Source organism: Quercus robur, chromosome 1, assembly GCF_932294415.1.
Source record: "Quercus robur chromosome 1, dhQueRobu3.1, whole genome shotgun sequence".
Lineage (NCBI taxonomy): Eukaryota > Viridiplantae > Streptophyta > Magnoliopsida > Fagales > Fagaceae > Quercus > Quercus robur.
The window spans coordinates 2,318,998-2,334,080 of NC_065534.1; the positions used below are offsets into that span (position 1 = coordinate 2,318,998).

At 32.8% G+C, this 15,083-nt stretch overlaps 1 protein-coding gene across 6 annotated transcripts; it reads left to right on the forward strand.

Moving 5' to 3' along the window:
- Positions 1-851: 851 nt before the first annotated feature.
- On the forward strand, positions 852-9,736 carry LOC126715462 (nicotinate-nucleotide pyrophosphorylase [carboxylating], chloroplastic). 6 transcript variants are annotated; one of them, XM_050416065.1, is made up of 11 exons: positions 852-1,039; positions 2,288-2,531; positions 2,602-2,750; positions 3,033-3,166; positions 3,247-3,310; positions 3,423-3,505; positions 5,232-5,315; positions 5,412-5,564; positions 5,894-6,070; positions 7,357-7,424; positions 9,421-9,736. In XM_050416065.1, the coding sequence occupies exons 2-11, from the start codon at positions 2,473-2,475 to the stop codon at positions 9,515-9,517; spliced, it is 1,068 nt and encodes a 355-aa protein (XP_050272022.1). In that variant the 5' UTR covers positions 852-1,039; positions 2,288-2,472; the 3' UTR covers positions 9,518-9,736. The 6 variants fall into 6 exon arrangements, with proteins under 6 accessions (XP_050272022.1, XP_050272056.1, XP_050272039.1 ...); XM_050416099.1 differs by having other exon boundaries at positions 2,611-2,750; XM_050416082.1 differs by having other exon boundaries at positions 852-1,024.
- Positions 9,737-15,083: the final 5,347 nt, after the last annotated feature.

The window sequence follows — 15,083 nt, forward strand, 5'->3', positions numbered from 1 at the left end:
TGCAACGCACAAGGCTTAAACTTTAAGTTTAAACTAAAACTTGGTAGGGTGGAACTCACTTCAAGTTTCGGTGCAGGCTTCCATGATTTTAAGGACAACAATTAAATTCTCATGTGAGTCTCTCTCTACTTCAAATTTTTAAATGTTTAATAATTTAGATTGTTCTTAATTATTAACTTGAGGTTTCACTTAAACATGATTTCAATTATTGTTTTGGATAGTTTTTAACTATTAAATTCAAGGGTTTTCCATTTAAATATATGTGATTAATTGAGCCTTAAAGTTCAATGTATTATTGAAAACCATTTTATATATATATATATATATATTTTAGGTACCTCTACCATCTTCCATTCAATATTATATATATATATATATATATATATATAAAGAGAGAGAGAGAGAGAGATTTAGGTACAATCTTTAGGTGTTGTTCTTTAAGTTCCCTTTTTAAAATTCTGTCATGTGAATTTTTTTTCATGGGATGGAAGTGCATTTTTTAGTTAAATAGCTACATGGCTAAATCTTAAGAAAGAAATTTAAGGAACAACATCTAAGATACTGTACCTAAGTTTTGTCTATATATATATATATATATATGCATTTTATGATACTTTAGTCTTACACAACATCCATTAATTATTTAACTTAAAAATAAAATATTCATTTATTTTTATTATTTATTTTAAGTAAATTAATAAAAAAATTATTTATATATAAATTTTGATTAAGTCATCCATCGCATGGGCAGAGTGCTAATTAGATAATAAAAGTAAGTTTTATTTATTTATATATTTAATAAAAAAATAATTACTTGCTCCTTAAAATCATGGCACAAACAGACAAACCCTGAGCTGCGCCGTTAAAATGTTGTGATCTGTAACATGCTCTTTGCTCCGGCCCCACTCTTATGTCATTCCTGACGCCGCAGCCCCCACAATCTCACTTGAGGGTGTTTTTGTCATTTCCTAAAGTCACGCGCGAGTCAATTTGTCATTTAACCTTTTATTTCGGATAGCAGCAGGTGGATATGAATTTGGTCTCTCTCTCTCTCTCTCTCTCCCATTGTTGTGTTTTTTAAGGTTTTTGCTTCAGACTCTATATATAATCAGTTTGGCCTCACACTCATAAAACGTTCACTATTTGATTTCCAATCAGGTAAAACAAAAAATAAACTCCTCTTCTGCCTAATCTTATGATGTTTATGATGAATTTTCTGAATATCTTATCATTTTTTTTTATTCGAACTCAATAAATCATTTAGCATATTTCTTGCTTCTTTTCATACTCAAAACAAGAATCTATTATGTGTGTGTGTGAGAGAAATGGTCGTGAACAAAGAATAAAAAAAAAAAGTGCCTGAGTTCATGTGTGTTTATTAGTGTTTTGTTTGATTGAAGAACCATAGCTAGTATAAAGCTGCTATATAAATGATGAGTTTGTTCAATTCTATTGAAAACATTTTATGACACATTTGGCCAATGACACCTCCTCTCCTTGTATCACAGGGCAGAATTTACACACAAATTTTCTGCCTTGTGATGGCACCAAGTTGCACACTTAATCTCTCTGCCAATATGCTAACAGAAACTTAGAACAGTTTTGGTGAATAAAACAGGCAACTAGATCATATGAACTTATAGGGGAAAGTCTAATCTTTTTGTTATGCTGGATCATTGTAATTTATGATCTTGATGTACTCCTATCCATGTACACTCCCGGTGTACCTGGGTCTTTTTGATTAATGATATCCCGTTATTTATCAAAAAAAAAAAATGCTTATAGGGGAAATCTCCCAACCTTTATTACTTTCTCAGTGGATAAAGGAAATCAAGGTCCCTTAGCACAAAATACTCACTCAGGGCGCACTTGGCCGATTGCTTTTCACAACGCAACAGCATATGTCATTAGGATACAAGAGCATACATTGTTTTTCTGTTCTAATTTTTCATTGACACCATGTATGATAAGGTGGAGAGAAATTATGGCTTATGGGTTCAAAACCCTCTAGGTGTGTGTAACTGTAATCTACCTGTTAAAAAAATGTCAACCATTCTTGTGTAGTAAAATATGCTTTAGGTAAGTGAGTTAAATTGTAGATAATTGTCCATACACAACTGGACACAATGGTTGTGTCCTTAAATGTCCAATACTACAATCTTTAGATAGGAAAGGAATTCTGAAAATAAAGCATTAATACTTTTGGATTTTTTTTTTCTTTTTTTGGGTGGGGATAAAGGAAAAAAGTTGTTTATATATATGCCTTTTGGTAATTTTTCTTTTTCAGGAAATGGGCTTCACCTTGACTTTGTTGAATAAGAGACAAGCTGTTAGTCTAATCTTTTCTTGAAATTTTCTCATCACTTAAAAGAACATGAGTGGCGTTGTGTAATCGAAGATGCTTGACGAATAGAATAAAAGAGCTGAGAAAAACACTGCATACTTCTTAAGAGCATCAAAAACAAACAATTAATGGCTCGGATCCTGTCTGTTTCTCCAATAGTTGTGCCTTGCTTATTTACAACATCAAGGTTCGTTTATGCATATATTGCTCAAGTATGTTTAATAAATTTGTTGGTTCACCTTGTTTTAATTATCCAGCCATTGCAGACGGATTGTTAGGGTGGCTGTGACTGCCAGAAATCCCAGCATATCATTTGAATCCATGGCTTTGAAGCCTCCATTGCACCCTACCTATGATTTGAAGGGAATCATCAACTTAGCCCTTGCTGAAGATGCCGGGGGTCAAGGTTTACCTTCTCTTGTCTTATCTTCTATTGTTTTTGTCCAATTACCCTCACCCACTGATTTTAATGAATCTAATATTTGAGCCAATGAACTCTGACTTGAATGTCAATTAGGTGTGTCTATAACTTACCATTTAACAAATGAATATAATATCTGGCCTTATTTTGTTTCTGAGTCAAGGACTTAAGGCAGTCATTTTGTAATGATTTTTACATTTTGAACATAGAAAAGGCTCTTATAACCAACAGTAAATATTTAATAATGCATGATACTATTATTTTTAGGGGATGTGACAAGTATGGCCACCATTCCTGTTGACATGGAAGTGGAAGCTAATTTCTTGGCAAAGGAAGATGGTATTATTGCTGGAATTGCACTTGCAGAGATGGTATTTCATGAGGTTGATCCTTCTTTGAAGGTATAAAGGAACTGCAATATGTATGTAGTTTATTTTGGTTTGCATGCTTGGTCATTTTTAAATGTACATTTTAATGTCAGGTGGAGTGGTCTCAAAAAGATGGAGATTGTGTTCATAAAGGACTGCAGCTTGGAAAAGTTTATGGTAAGCCAAGAAGGCAAGAAGAAAAGGAATTATCAGTACCTTAGAAATTCCTTTTAAAAAAAAAAGAAAAAGAAAAAAAAGAAGCTTATTAACCTTACCAATTTATGTGCAGGACGGGCACACAACATTGTTGTAGCTGAAAGAGTAGCACTAAATTTTATGCAGAGGATGAGTGGAATAGCAACTCTAACAAAGGTATAGTTCTCTCCTTCCCCACCACACCACCCCCCCCCCCCCCCCCCCCCCCCCGGCGCCGCGGTAAATGCAAATTGATTCACAGGTTGCTATAATTTTTCACATGCATTTTTACTATAGCACATAAACTAATTCAATGTGAATCATGATTACTTGCCTTTCTTACCCGTATGTGTAGCCTACTGTCATTGCTTGATCAGACTAATATTTAACCTACCCCTGCTTGGTAAGTGGTTATGGGGAGGAAGACCATTTCTGTAGATGTGTAGTTGTTAAATATGGGGTTTTGGGAGCTGGTTGGTATACTTTGGAAATGCGTAGGCCACATGGGTGTAGTCTATGGAAAAGAATTAGAGCTGACCAGGACAAGTTTCACAATTTCATATACTTTATAGTTGGGGATGGTAGGACAATCAGATTTTGTCCCAATGTGTGGTGTGTGATTTAGCATTAAAAGAAGTATACCTGGAATGATACTCAATTGTGTTGAATATGGAAGCCTCGGTATCCATTTTGTTATATTCTAGAGAGGACAGAATTTCTTTTCAGAATCTCAAGGCCATTCATAAATTTCATGATTGGGCACTAGAGGGGATAGAATTTCTGATGGATTCTTTATATTCTCGGATTTCTCTTTCCAAAGGGGATGATTGCATGAGATAGAGACCTTATAGTTTTGAACTTCTGGTATGTGTAGTGTTTGATTTTACCATGAATTCCTGGGAGGTGCTAGTAAAAGGTCTTTCCCGTGGGTCGTAGAGGTGTTTCTGGAATAATAAGATACCTAAAATGGTGGCTTTCTATGTGTGGACTACGGTGTTGGGTAAGATTTTAACCATAGATAACCAAATCAAAAGGAAAAGGGTGTTGGTTAACCAGTGTTGCATGTATATGGCTAGTGGGGTTTCATCTATGAATGATTTATTGCACCATCGACTTGTTGTGCTTGAGTTATGGTCTTTTGGGTGGATTGGGTGATGCTGCCTTAATGTGATAGATGTCTTCTCCTGTTGGATATGGATGTATAGAAAGCATCAAAACAGTAGTCTGTTGTCTGCGACCCTTCATTGTATTATGTGGTTAATTTGGAGGGAGTGGAATAATTGATAGAGTGGAGAGACCTGTATTGGAAATTAAGTCTTTTTTTTTTTTTTTTGTGTGTGCGTGCACTCTTTATTAGATTGGTGCACAATTTTTTTTTTTGGGGGGGGGGGGGGGGGTGGGGGTTCCTGTAAATCTACAGTTGATTTCATGGATATGTTGAATCTTTGATTGTAATTCTAGTGAAGCTTCTTTTTAAGAGCTTCCTTTTAATTTATATTTCCACATTACTTATTAAAAAGACTAATATAGGACAAATTGTATTTTGAGAAGTACTTGATCTCTATATCCTTTCTTGAAGTTTTACAATTTTACCTTGGTTGCTCATCTGTCAAGTTTTAGGTTTTAAGTTGGGTGATAACAAAATATGGGTCTCATATACCTGCACATATGATTAAAAAATATGATCATACATAATTTTTGTTGAGTGGCTAAGATTGAACAAGGTATATTCTAATTATTTAAATTTTTGAATCTTATATTAATATCCAAATTAGATGTTAGATTTATAGTACAACAATTTAAGGCAAACTGAACCGAGTTAAATCTTGTTGGCATACATAATCACTGACAGATGTGTAAAGCCTGAAGGAGACATTTATGGTCATGTTCTTGTTTTCTGCAGGAAATGGCAGATGCTGCATACCCTGCATGTATTTTAGAGACGAGGAAAACTGCTCCAGGTTTACGTTTGGTGGATAAGTGGGCGGTATAGATCATTTCGTTGCTTTTACTTGAATGTTACAATTCTCCTCCAATTTCTGTTAAATTTTTTTTGTGACCTTGTAGATTTCTGTCATTATAGGTACTGATTGGTGGAGGGAGGAACCATAGAATGGGTTTATTTGATATGGTATTGATAAAAGATAATCACATATCAATAGCTGGAGGCATCACGAATGCTGTTAAATCTGTTGACTTGTATTTAGAGCAGAAGAACCTTAAAATGGAAGTTGAGGTAGTATTCTCTACCTTTAAAATTTAGACAGTTTTTAAAGTATGTCAAGTATCTACAAGCAACGGTAAAAAATGTGAAGTTTCTTTATTCTAATTGTTTCTTGGTTGCATTTAAGTGAAGTGTTCATCAATCATTTGTTTGATATCCTCCCATTTATTTTGTCAAGTTTTCCAGCAGATTTCTCTCTCTCTCTCTCTCTCTCTCTCTCTATGTGTGTGTGTGTGTGTGTGTAGCATCTGTCTAATTTCACATGCATGTGCAGAAAATTTGTTTTGGCAGGAACTATGGTTGTTACAACATAATTTTTATTTATTTAAATTTCCCCACAGGTTGAAACTAGGACACTTGAGGAAGTACATGAGGTGTTACATTATGCAGCTCAAACAAAGACTTCCTTGACTCGGATAATGTTGGATAACATGGTTGTGCCACTACCAAATGGAGATGTAGATGTATCTATGCTTAAAGAAGCTGTGAAGTTGATTAATGGGAAATATGAGACTGAGGTAACTAATATTCTAAGTTATTCGTTTATTTTTGGTCAAAATATGATTTTGGTCAGTGAACTCTGTTTCAGGAATCAATGTCATTCCTAAACTATTCATTGTTCCAATTCAGTCCTTGAAGTTAAAAGCACTTCGATGCTATCTTTACATTGCTTTACTGTTACCATGCAAATTGTAATCACTAATGTGGTAGACATTTATTTTGTACACATATCTTTATAATATTGTCATGGCACATTAAACATGTTACTCTAATGAAATTAGGACATTCAAAGGTTACTTATCAAAAAAAGAAATTAGGACATACAAAGGCACAAAACCAAATTTTCACCAAGTATTAGTAATATAGATTAGGTTGGTCCACTCATTAGGAAGCACAATTTATTTATTTATTTACTCTCTTTTTATGTTAAATTAAAAATCTCCATATCTTTCAATTTTGTGGGACAATCATGGACTGACATACACATCAACATTATAAGGATGTGTATGAAAAAGCATCTCACATCAGCAATTGTTGTTTGCATAGTTGGTAATTGATGCAATTTGAATGACTGAAACAATTGATGGTTCATGGAAGAAATTGGGAATGGTATGTAGTTCAGTACCAAAATCTGTGTGTATTATGTTAGCTGTGGAATTAACAGGAGCTGTAACCGATATCAATCTTCCAGTTAGATTATTTATTTTTCTAAAGGAAAAAAAAAAATGCTGATATTGTCTAGTTTATCATGCTTTCACCCATGTGCATAAATATTTCTCTGACTAGCACAAATGAAAGAGAGGTACTTTGTCTATTCAGTTCTGCAATCTCTTATATAGGTGTATTCTTTGACTAACACGAACTCAAAGCTTCAGGCATAATCTTTACACTTCCTTAGCGACATTCTACATTTCCCTCATTCTCATGTTATTACCTCAATGTAATGGCTCTTCATGGTTAATTGAAGCCTGTGAGGAGAGGTGCAACAATAACAATTTGTCATTCCTGAATAACTGCTTCATTATCTTGTCATTGTCATTCAAGCCCTAACCCCATGATTTGATTTTTTGCATTATTTTTCCATCACTTCAAATCTAGTTTAACCAGCTCTCATTTCCTCATCATCATTGTTATTTGCTTAGAGCATCGATTGCAATATTCTTTGTTACCATATATTATGAACTCTATCTTGTAATTGCATGATAATAACTTCTAGATGAATTGATGATAACTTCTAAGATGAATTACTTATTGTGCACCTTTTTCAAAGCTAATTAGGGGTTGGTTTGTTTCATGGTGACAGGCATCAGGCAATGTTACTCTTGAAACAATACACAAAATTGGACAAACTGGAGTGACCTATATTTCCAGGTACTCAACTCTTAATCCTTAATTACCAAAAACAGACCATAGAGTTGTTTTTTGTAGGAGCTATGCTGTTCAACTTGTCCAATGGAGATTATCCAATTGACAAGAGCAACGGGTTGTGTATAGAAGTTGCAACTCATTAAGGGGGATGTACTCCTTTTGAAGTGAGATATAGTGTGATTCCTTAAATTGTCATGTTGCTGCATAAGGAATGGTCAGTTCCATTGATAATGGAGACATTTCACCAATGATGGAGCCAAGGGGAGACAATCAACTTCCCCCGACTGCACGCAAAACCCCATAAGTGCCTATTACAACCCCCTCCCCAAAACCATTTAGCAAAAAAAGAAAACCTCCCCAAATCGAGCTCAAAAATCAATTAGGGTTAGGATTTAGTCCTAGTATTCTATGTAAGTATGTTATTGTACTCCTACGAGTACAAGTTTATGATGAATAAAATTTCTATTGAGATTTTTCCAATGACTTGGTTCTAATTCCAGGCAACCCTAAGTGCTGGATTTCTAGATTTCCTATCCCTGCTTTGTGCGGAATCCAAGCAAATCCTAAGTGCTGATTCATAGATTATTTTATTTTCTGCTTTGTTTTCCTAAAATTTCTTGAAGAATTTTTTTTTGCATCAATTTGGAATTTTGGATTACAGTGTTCAGCGTTTTTTATATAGGAGCATTCATTGTTCTACATCATGGGATCCACTCCCTCCCCAAACCCAAACCCAATGTTCTTGTTTATTATAAGCATTTGTGGGGCCTGCATTTTAAACTCAAAAAAAGGAAAAGAAAAGAAAAGAACAATGGTTTTTCCACAACCAAGTCAGTGCAGCCACTTAGAAAAATTTGTCAGTTATTCTTTTTCCTAAATTCTGCTGCCCACCTCTGTCATGCTTTCAATGGTTTTTACTGTAAAACCAAAATTTTGAATCATTGAAAGAGATAAAATTTAGATGCTCAGATGCTCTAAATTTTTTAAAACAATCAAAGCACATAAAAGACTTTTCACGTTCTATATTGATATATTTTTTCAATGTACTTTTAAGTAATCTAATTACATAAATTTTATGCATAGATTGATCACTTGAGTTAACTTGTTGTTTAGTGTAAACTATACATATCAATTATTTTAATTTTATGAAATTTATACTTGTATGTATACACTTGAGAAAAAGAATTATAATTTACATTTATTATATATTTTTCATGAAAATTACATATCTTTTTTGATCATATAGATTTCTATTTTTAAAATTATTTTTATTTTTAATCCCCCCTGACTAAAATCCTACCTTTCCCAGAGTGTACCACTGCATTTGAACCTAAGCTTTCCCTATGTGAAGAACTGGGTAATGCCACTGAGGCTCTTGGCTGCATTGGTTGTGGAAGTATTGCTCATAACTTAGGATGTTATGTTGGTGTGAGCTTAGTGGCACAACTGCTGATTGACAGGGTGTACTGTCGCTTCGTGTCAGTGTCATGGCATAGGAGAGTCACATATTTGGTGATAAACTTTATGTCTAGAATGATGGAAATTAGTTGAATTTACTTTTGAACACGGTTAGTATTTTTAGAATATGGGAAAGCATAGCATGGGATAGGATTGCAACACTACCTCCGATTATAAATACAGTCCATAATAACTACTATAGAAATGCATGCATTACACGGGTTGCCAGTGTCACCGGTTTCATTTTCTTTTTGGTTAGAAGTTGAATCTGATTCACTTCATATATAATTAGTAACACTGAAGGTTGGAGACACAGCTTGTTATATTAATCAAAGTATTTTGTTCTTCATATTCTTTTTGGTTAGAAGTTGAATCTGATTCACTTCATATATAATTAGTAACACTGAAGGTTGGAGACACAGCTTGTTATATTAATCAAAGTATTTTGTTCTTCATAGTACTCGCCATCAATTTACAAGCTACTAATGATACTAATATTCATAGTATGATTTACACTATTCTGCTTGATTTTGTTTTGCAGCGGTGCATTAACACATTCTGTAAAAGCACTTGACATCTCCCTCAAGATTGATACAGAGTTGGCCCTTTTAGTTGGAAGACGGACAAATCGAGCTTGACTGTCCTTCATATCACTCTTTTTTTTTTTCTTTTTTCTTTTTGGGGTCCTTTTGTTAGTGTATTCAGTTTCCTGCTGGTAACCTTAATCATTTTGTCTTGCTAACACCAGATCACTTCATCCTTTTTGTGCATTGGACACGAAATGTGGTATGTATAGACTACACATCATGCTAAGCATACATATCAATAAAAATGTGAACTTGATTTTTGTAAGACAATCTCATATCTATTACCTCTTTGAAAATTAAATGATTGCCAATATAGTTGAGTCCCTATACATTTCAAGAGTGACATGTTCAACCTTAGCTCCAACCAATAATTTTTCTCATGCATCTTGTATAGGCATCATGTCTCACAATATATGAAGTCCACACATTTATGGGGTTCACATGTTGTAAGAAAGATCCCAGGTCCTAGGGCAAACCATTAAGAACTCTGGGAACTGTGCTAGGCATCCCTTGATTAGTGCTGTAGAGGTACAGTTACATTAGTATGCTGTCTGTACATGCATGTGAGCTCAATAGCTCATGGCCCGAAACACAAACCACGCCCTGTATTTAAAAAAGTCTTAATTGTATTTTCAAATTATATTCTACTTGGATAATTTTAACTATGAAGTTCTAATTCAAACTCTTGTTTAGTTTAAACACCAAGTAGTTAAGCTTTAATGGTAACTCGTTTAACTAAGAAACATGCTTTGTTATGGAAGACTATAAAATTAGGGGTAAATTACAAATTACACTCCTAAAGTTTGGAGTGTTTAGATTTTACATCCTGAAATTTTAAAATTTAGATTTTACCTTGTGAATTTGGGATGTTTGGATTTTACACCCTAACGTTTTAAAATTTGGATTTTACATCTTAAAGTTTCAAAATTTTTAGGTGTAAAATCCAAACACTTCCAAACTTTAGGGGGTAAAATCAAAATTCTAAAACGTTAGAATGTAAAATTCAAACACTCCCAAATATTAAAGAGGTAAAATCTAAATTATGAAATTTCAGAGTATAAAATTTAAATACATACTCCTAAACTGTAGGAGTATAATTTGTAAGTTACTCTAAAATTAAATCCTGGAAACAAGGATGGTTGGTTCCCACATGCCACAGCTAAGAGAGAGAATTTGCTCTAAAATCAATTTATATTGACTTTGAGGTTATTTATTATCCTTATCTGTTTTTTATTGATACTCCGTACATAGCAGTGATGGGTAATCTTTGCTCTATCATGGTCCCTCCTTTATGTCAATTCGAAGAGCTTTCCCTCAATAAAAGGATAGTGGTTCTATAACTAAAATAGTTTTAGCCTACCACCTTCGGGAGAAATTATAACGTATTCATAGTGGACGAGTGATGTGGTTTATCATTTCAGTAAAAGATTTTTATCTATTTAAAATTGTGGAGTTTTAAATAAAAACTAGATATTGACTCAGTAATTTTAAATAGGTGGGAGTCTTTTACTAGGATGGTGAACAAATAACGTGGTCTACTATGAGGACCGTATAATTTCTCCACCTTTGGAGCCTTTTATTATTTTCCAATACAATACAGACGTCTTTGACAGAAAAAATTGATGGGAAATCTATTTAGCATCAATGTTTATAAACCTACAGATGTATTTCCTATCATATATGTCTCTCTATCTTTTATAATGTCATGTTGATAAGAGTTAGTATTTCCTTTTTCCATTTTTGTAGAAACGTGGAATCTAAAAACTACTCTCATCTATGGCCCTCAATGGGTACTATCATAACCGGCCTAATTGCACTATGACATATATGAGTGAACCACGTAACTGAGAAAAGAGCATGTCTATGTCTATAAAAGGTTTTGTTTTGCCTATCAAAAGAAAAAAAAATTCACTTTAATTCTTTAACTTTAACTTGTATTCAATTCTAACGTAATCCTTTGATTTCACCGACATCAAATTGTGCCATTAAATCCACCCAAACAATGCTTTTTTTCTATTTTCCAATTTCAAATCAAAAAATATATTTGGAATTTATTTTACTAAAGACTTATTTTTTTTTTTTTTTTAAAAAATAGAAAGTTTAGAAATCCATAATCAATTTTTTTTTCTATTCTTTTTATTCCTCCCTTGCAATCACACCAAGGCTCTAGAAAGTCATAGTAAAAGTGGGTCTCACCATGCTTGATGAATTTTCCATTTAGGGTTGGAGAGTATTGTTTCATAGGCATTGGATCATATGGGAGCCCTTTTGCCTTACCAATAAGAAAAAAAAAAGGCGATATCTAACTCTTTATTCTTTTTTTCATTAAATCTTAATCAGTAGGCTGATGTCCTAGGCCAAACGGAGGAGTGACACAAAGGTAATCAGGAAATTCTAAAACATATTGATTCTTTTTTCCTAATCTCATGTCTAGGAAATAATTCATCCTTTTCATAATGGAGGCCAATCTCATATTGCTATACGGATCATAGCCAATGGAAAAATATTATGCGTACTCATCAAAAATAGTGAGAGTTTTATCAAATTCAAATCTAGACAATTTTGTTTTCTCTTATTTAGCTGAATTAGGATTTATTTGCCTTTTCAAGTTAAAATCCTAAATCCGTTATGAAAGAGAAAACAATATAATTTTTTTTTAGAGAGAGTTTTAACCTATGATGTCCGCTCTTGATAATGACTCTTTATTATCAAACCAAGAAATCAATCAGTTTTTGGTATAAGCAGGGATTGAACGCTAGCTCTTTTATTTTCTCCTCCCTACATCACTTTGTCTGTTTATAAATTAGTGTCATTAGTGGGTTCATATGAAATTAATAACTTGCCAAGTTAACAATTATAAAATTAATTGTGAAAAATGGTGTATTCTTACCGGTTTGACTTTTACTGGTTAACTATTAGATTAACTAGTATTAAATTAGACAATAATGAATGACCAATGTCCAAGTTAACTATTAGGGTTATTAGTATTTCTCTTCAAATCCGATTTTAAAAACTTTTTTCATAATGTTTTTTTTAATGACAAATATATAGAACGTTGTTTTCAAAACATATGTTTGGGTGGGCGGTGGAGACATCTAGATTTCAAATTACCTACTTCTAAAAAAAACATTATGATTGTTTCTAAAAAAAAAAAAGAATAATAAAGAACCTTATGGTTAAGATTTTTTTTTTTTTTTTTTTTGGTGGGAATATGATTTTATTTTCTCCTTTGTGAGTTTTTACCTAAAAAAAAAAAAAAAAAAAAAAAAAATACTTTCACCATTTTAAGATGTACAAACTTTTGAAGCTACTTCAAAATTCTGAAAGTTATTCAATTTGGGATAAAATTTCTCTCCCCAAACTAATTTTTAAAGAAATCCTTCAAACTCCTGCTAAAAACTTAACAAGGTTATATATTTTAAAATTTAACTATTAAATTGCATGTTTTTTATGTTTTAAACATGTATCTTAAATTTTGTTCAAATGATGTTAATTATTATTCCATCTATAAACATATATTTTATGCATAATTTAAGATTATAAAAACTTAAAATTTAACCATTTAATTGATGATATAGTTATCTATCTTTAATTTTCTTGAAATTTTGCAACCATATAGGATATAATAAAAAATATATGTAATTTAACAACAGAATCATCCAATAAAAAGATATAAGAAAAGTTTGAAGGGTTCTAGATCATCCTTCAATCTCGGGACTGGCAAAAATGCGGGAACAGAGAGTGTGGGAAATGGCAAAATCGTAAACAAATTGAAACTATTTCAAAAATGAAATGCCATACATGATAAGTCTTCTGTTGCTCTTTCTTGCCCTAACAATTCTAATTTCGTTCGCACGCACTGTATATCACGATAGGTAAGCTGAACATGAACCCAGCTCCAAGAATGAGTTTCTTTGTATTTCATAATTTCGCACTTTGGGTTATCAAATTTTTGTGGAATAATGGAGTTTGTTATTTAGGAATACTTTAAAATTGATTTTAAAGTTGGTAAAGTTGTGCCTAGAAAAAGTGAGATTGAGATTGAGATCAAAATCTTAAGATATCAAACTTACTTTGAGTTTCTGTAATGATTAAAGAGGTGGGGAGGTGGGTGGCTTGAAATACTATACTAGAGCATCTACATTGGTGGTGCTAACTTGCTATTTTTAGCACCACCAATACTTAAAAAGCATGCTGCAGCAGTGGTGCCATAGCTAAATATATATATATATATATATATATATATTTTATTAAACTTCTCTCTCTTCTCTCATTAAATAAATTCCATATTGTAATAATAAAAGTATGGAAGCTATGCAGAAAGATAGAAAGCTGTGTTGGAGCAATTTATTGAATAAGCAAAGTAGTTCTGAGCACAAAAGGGGTCCATCCATATGGTGTATATTTGAGCAAAAGTTAATGCACACTTGTTATTTGATGAAGTGAAAGTTACCAAATGGTCAGGATGAAAGGAGGCTGTAGCGGAGCTAACCAAGCTTGCCTCAACGAAAAGAATAGCACCTGGTGATTTTATAGAAGTTTAACCAAGCTTGCCTCAACGAAAAGAATAGCACCTGGTGATTTTATAGAAGTTTTTATGGTTGACAATTCAATGTTATTTGATGGGTTTGTGTTTGTGTTGTGGGTGATTTGGGGTGGGGCTGCTTGCTTTTTGGTTCTTCTTCACTGGTGATGGTGGTGGTGCTTGAAGATAATGAACAATAGAGAAAAAATAATAAATAAATGAATTGGTTATTGTAGTAGATATATTATTTTATTGTATTGTTTATATTATTTTATTGTATTGAAAGCTAAAATAAAATCACTGATATTGAATGTTTTATAAAGTAAAAAAGTAAAATAGATAAAGTAGCTTTTGATGGAATCAAATAGCTAAACTTATAACTCCACCAATATAGATGCTCTTACTGTTTTATTTTTTTTTCAAAATTCCTGTGGCTTTGTTGAATGAATTTATACTTAATTGAGTGCAAGATATCTAAGGGTCATTATAAACTGCATTGCTTTTGCCCAATGCATTACTGAAGTTTCTAATGTCATCAACTAGTCATGATCTTATGTATTACCTACCTTCTTAGAACATGTTTCTTCTCATTCATTGATTGCAAATTGTGCTTGTGATTGGTGGGCTTTGGCAATATCTTGAATGAGCAGTAAAGAGGTTTATATGTTACATCTGCTATATGTAGGCTGGTTATTATTGGATTTAAGTCTGTGTGAAATCCAAGTGGTGATTTACAAATAAATTGTAGTGGGTACAAATTCTACACCAAAAACTAATCTGTCTTGGCTTAATATAAAGCACAATCATCATGGAACGGACTCTATAAATTGAAATTCGATTATATATGGTGACACCAAGGTCATTTATTGTCATGTTGGGTATTTGTGGAAGGATGATATTAAAGACAATTTCCTTACACTATAGGAAGATTTTGGTGCTCGAAGAACTCGGGAAACCCTTGTTGGTTAAAAAAGAAAACAAGAATGAATATTGGGTTTGAATCATGTCATAACTCCCTAACCCCAAGAGAAAAGAAATTAAGGTGAATGTTAAGACTTCTTATTTTATTTTGTTTTAATTATTTGAGTCATT

What these genes read in the sequence shown, in the direction of transcription:
- LOC126715462 (XM_050416065.1), top strand. Translation starts at nt 2,473, where the DNA reads ATGGCTCGGATCCTGTCTGTTTCTCCAATAGTTGTGCCTTGCTTATTT. An exon ending in TGCTTATTTACAACATCAAG is followed by an intron (nt 2,532 to 2,601) that starts GTTCGTTTATGC and finishes TTAATTATCCAG; the next exon opens with CCATTGCAGACGGATTGTTA. An exon ending in GTTTGGTGGATAAGTGGGCG is followed by an intron (nt 5,316 to 5,411) that starts GTATAGATCATT and finishes CTGTCATTATAG; the next exon opens with GTACTGATTGGTGGAGGGAG.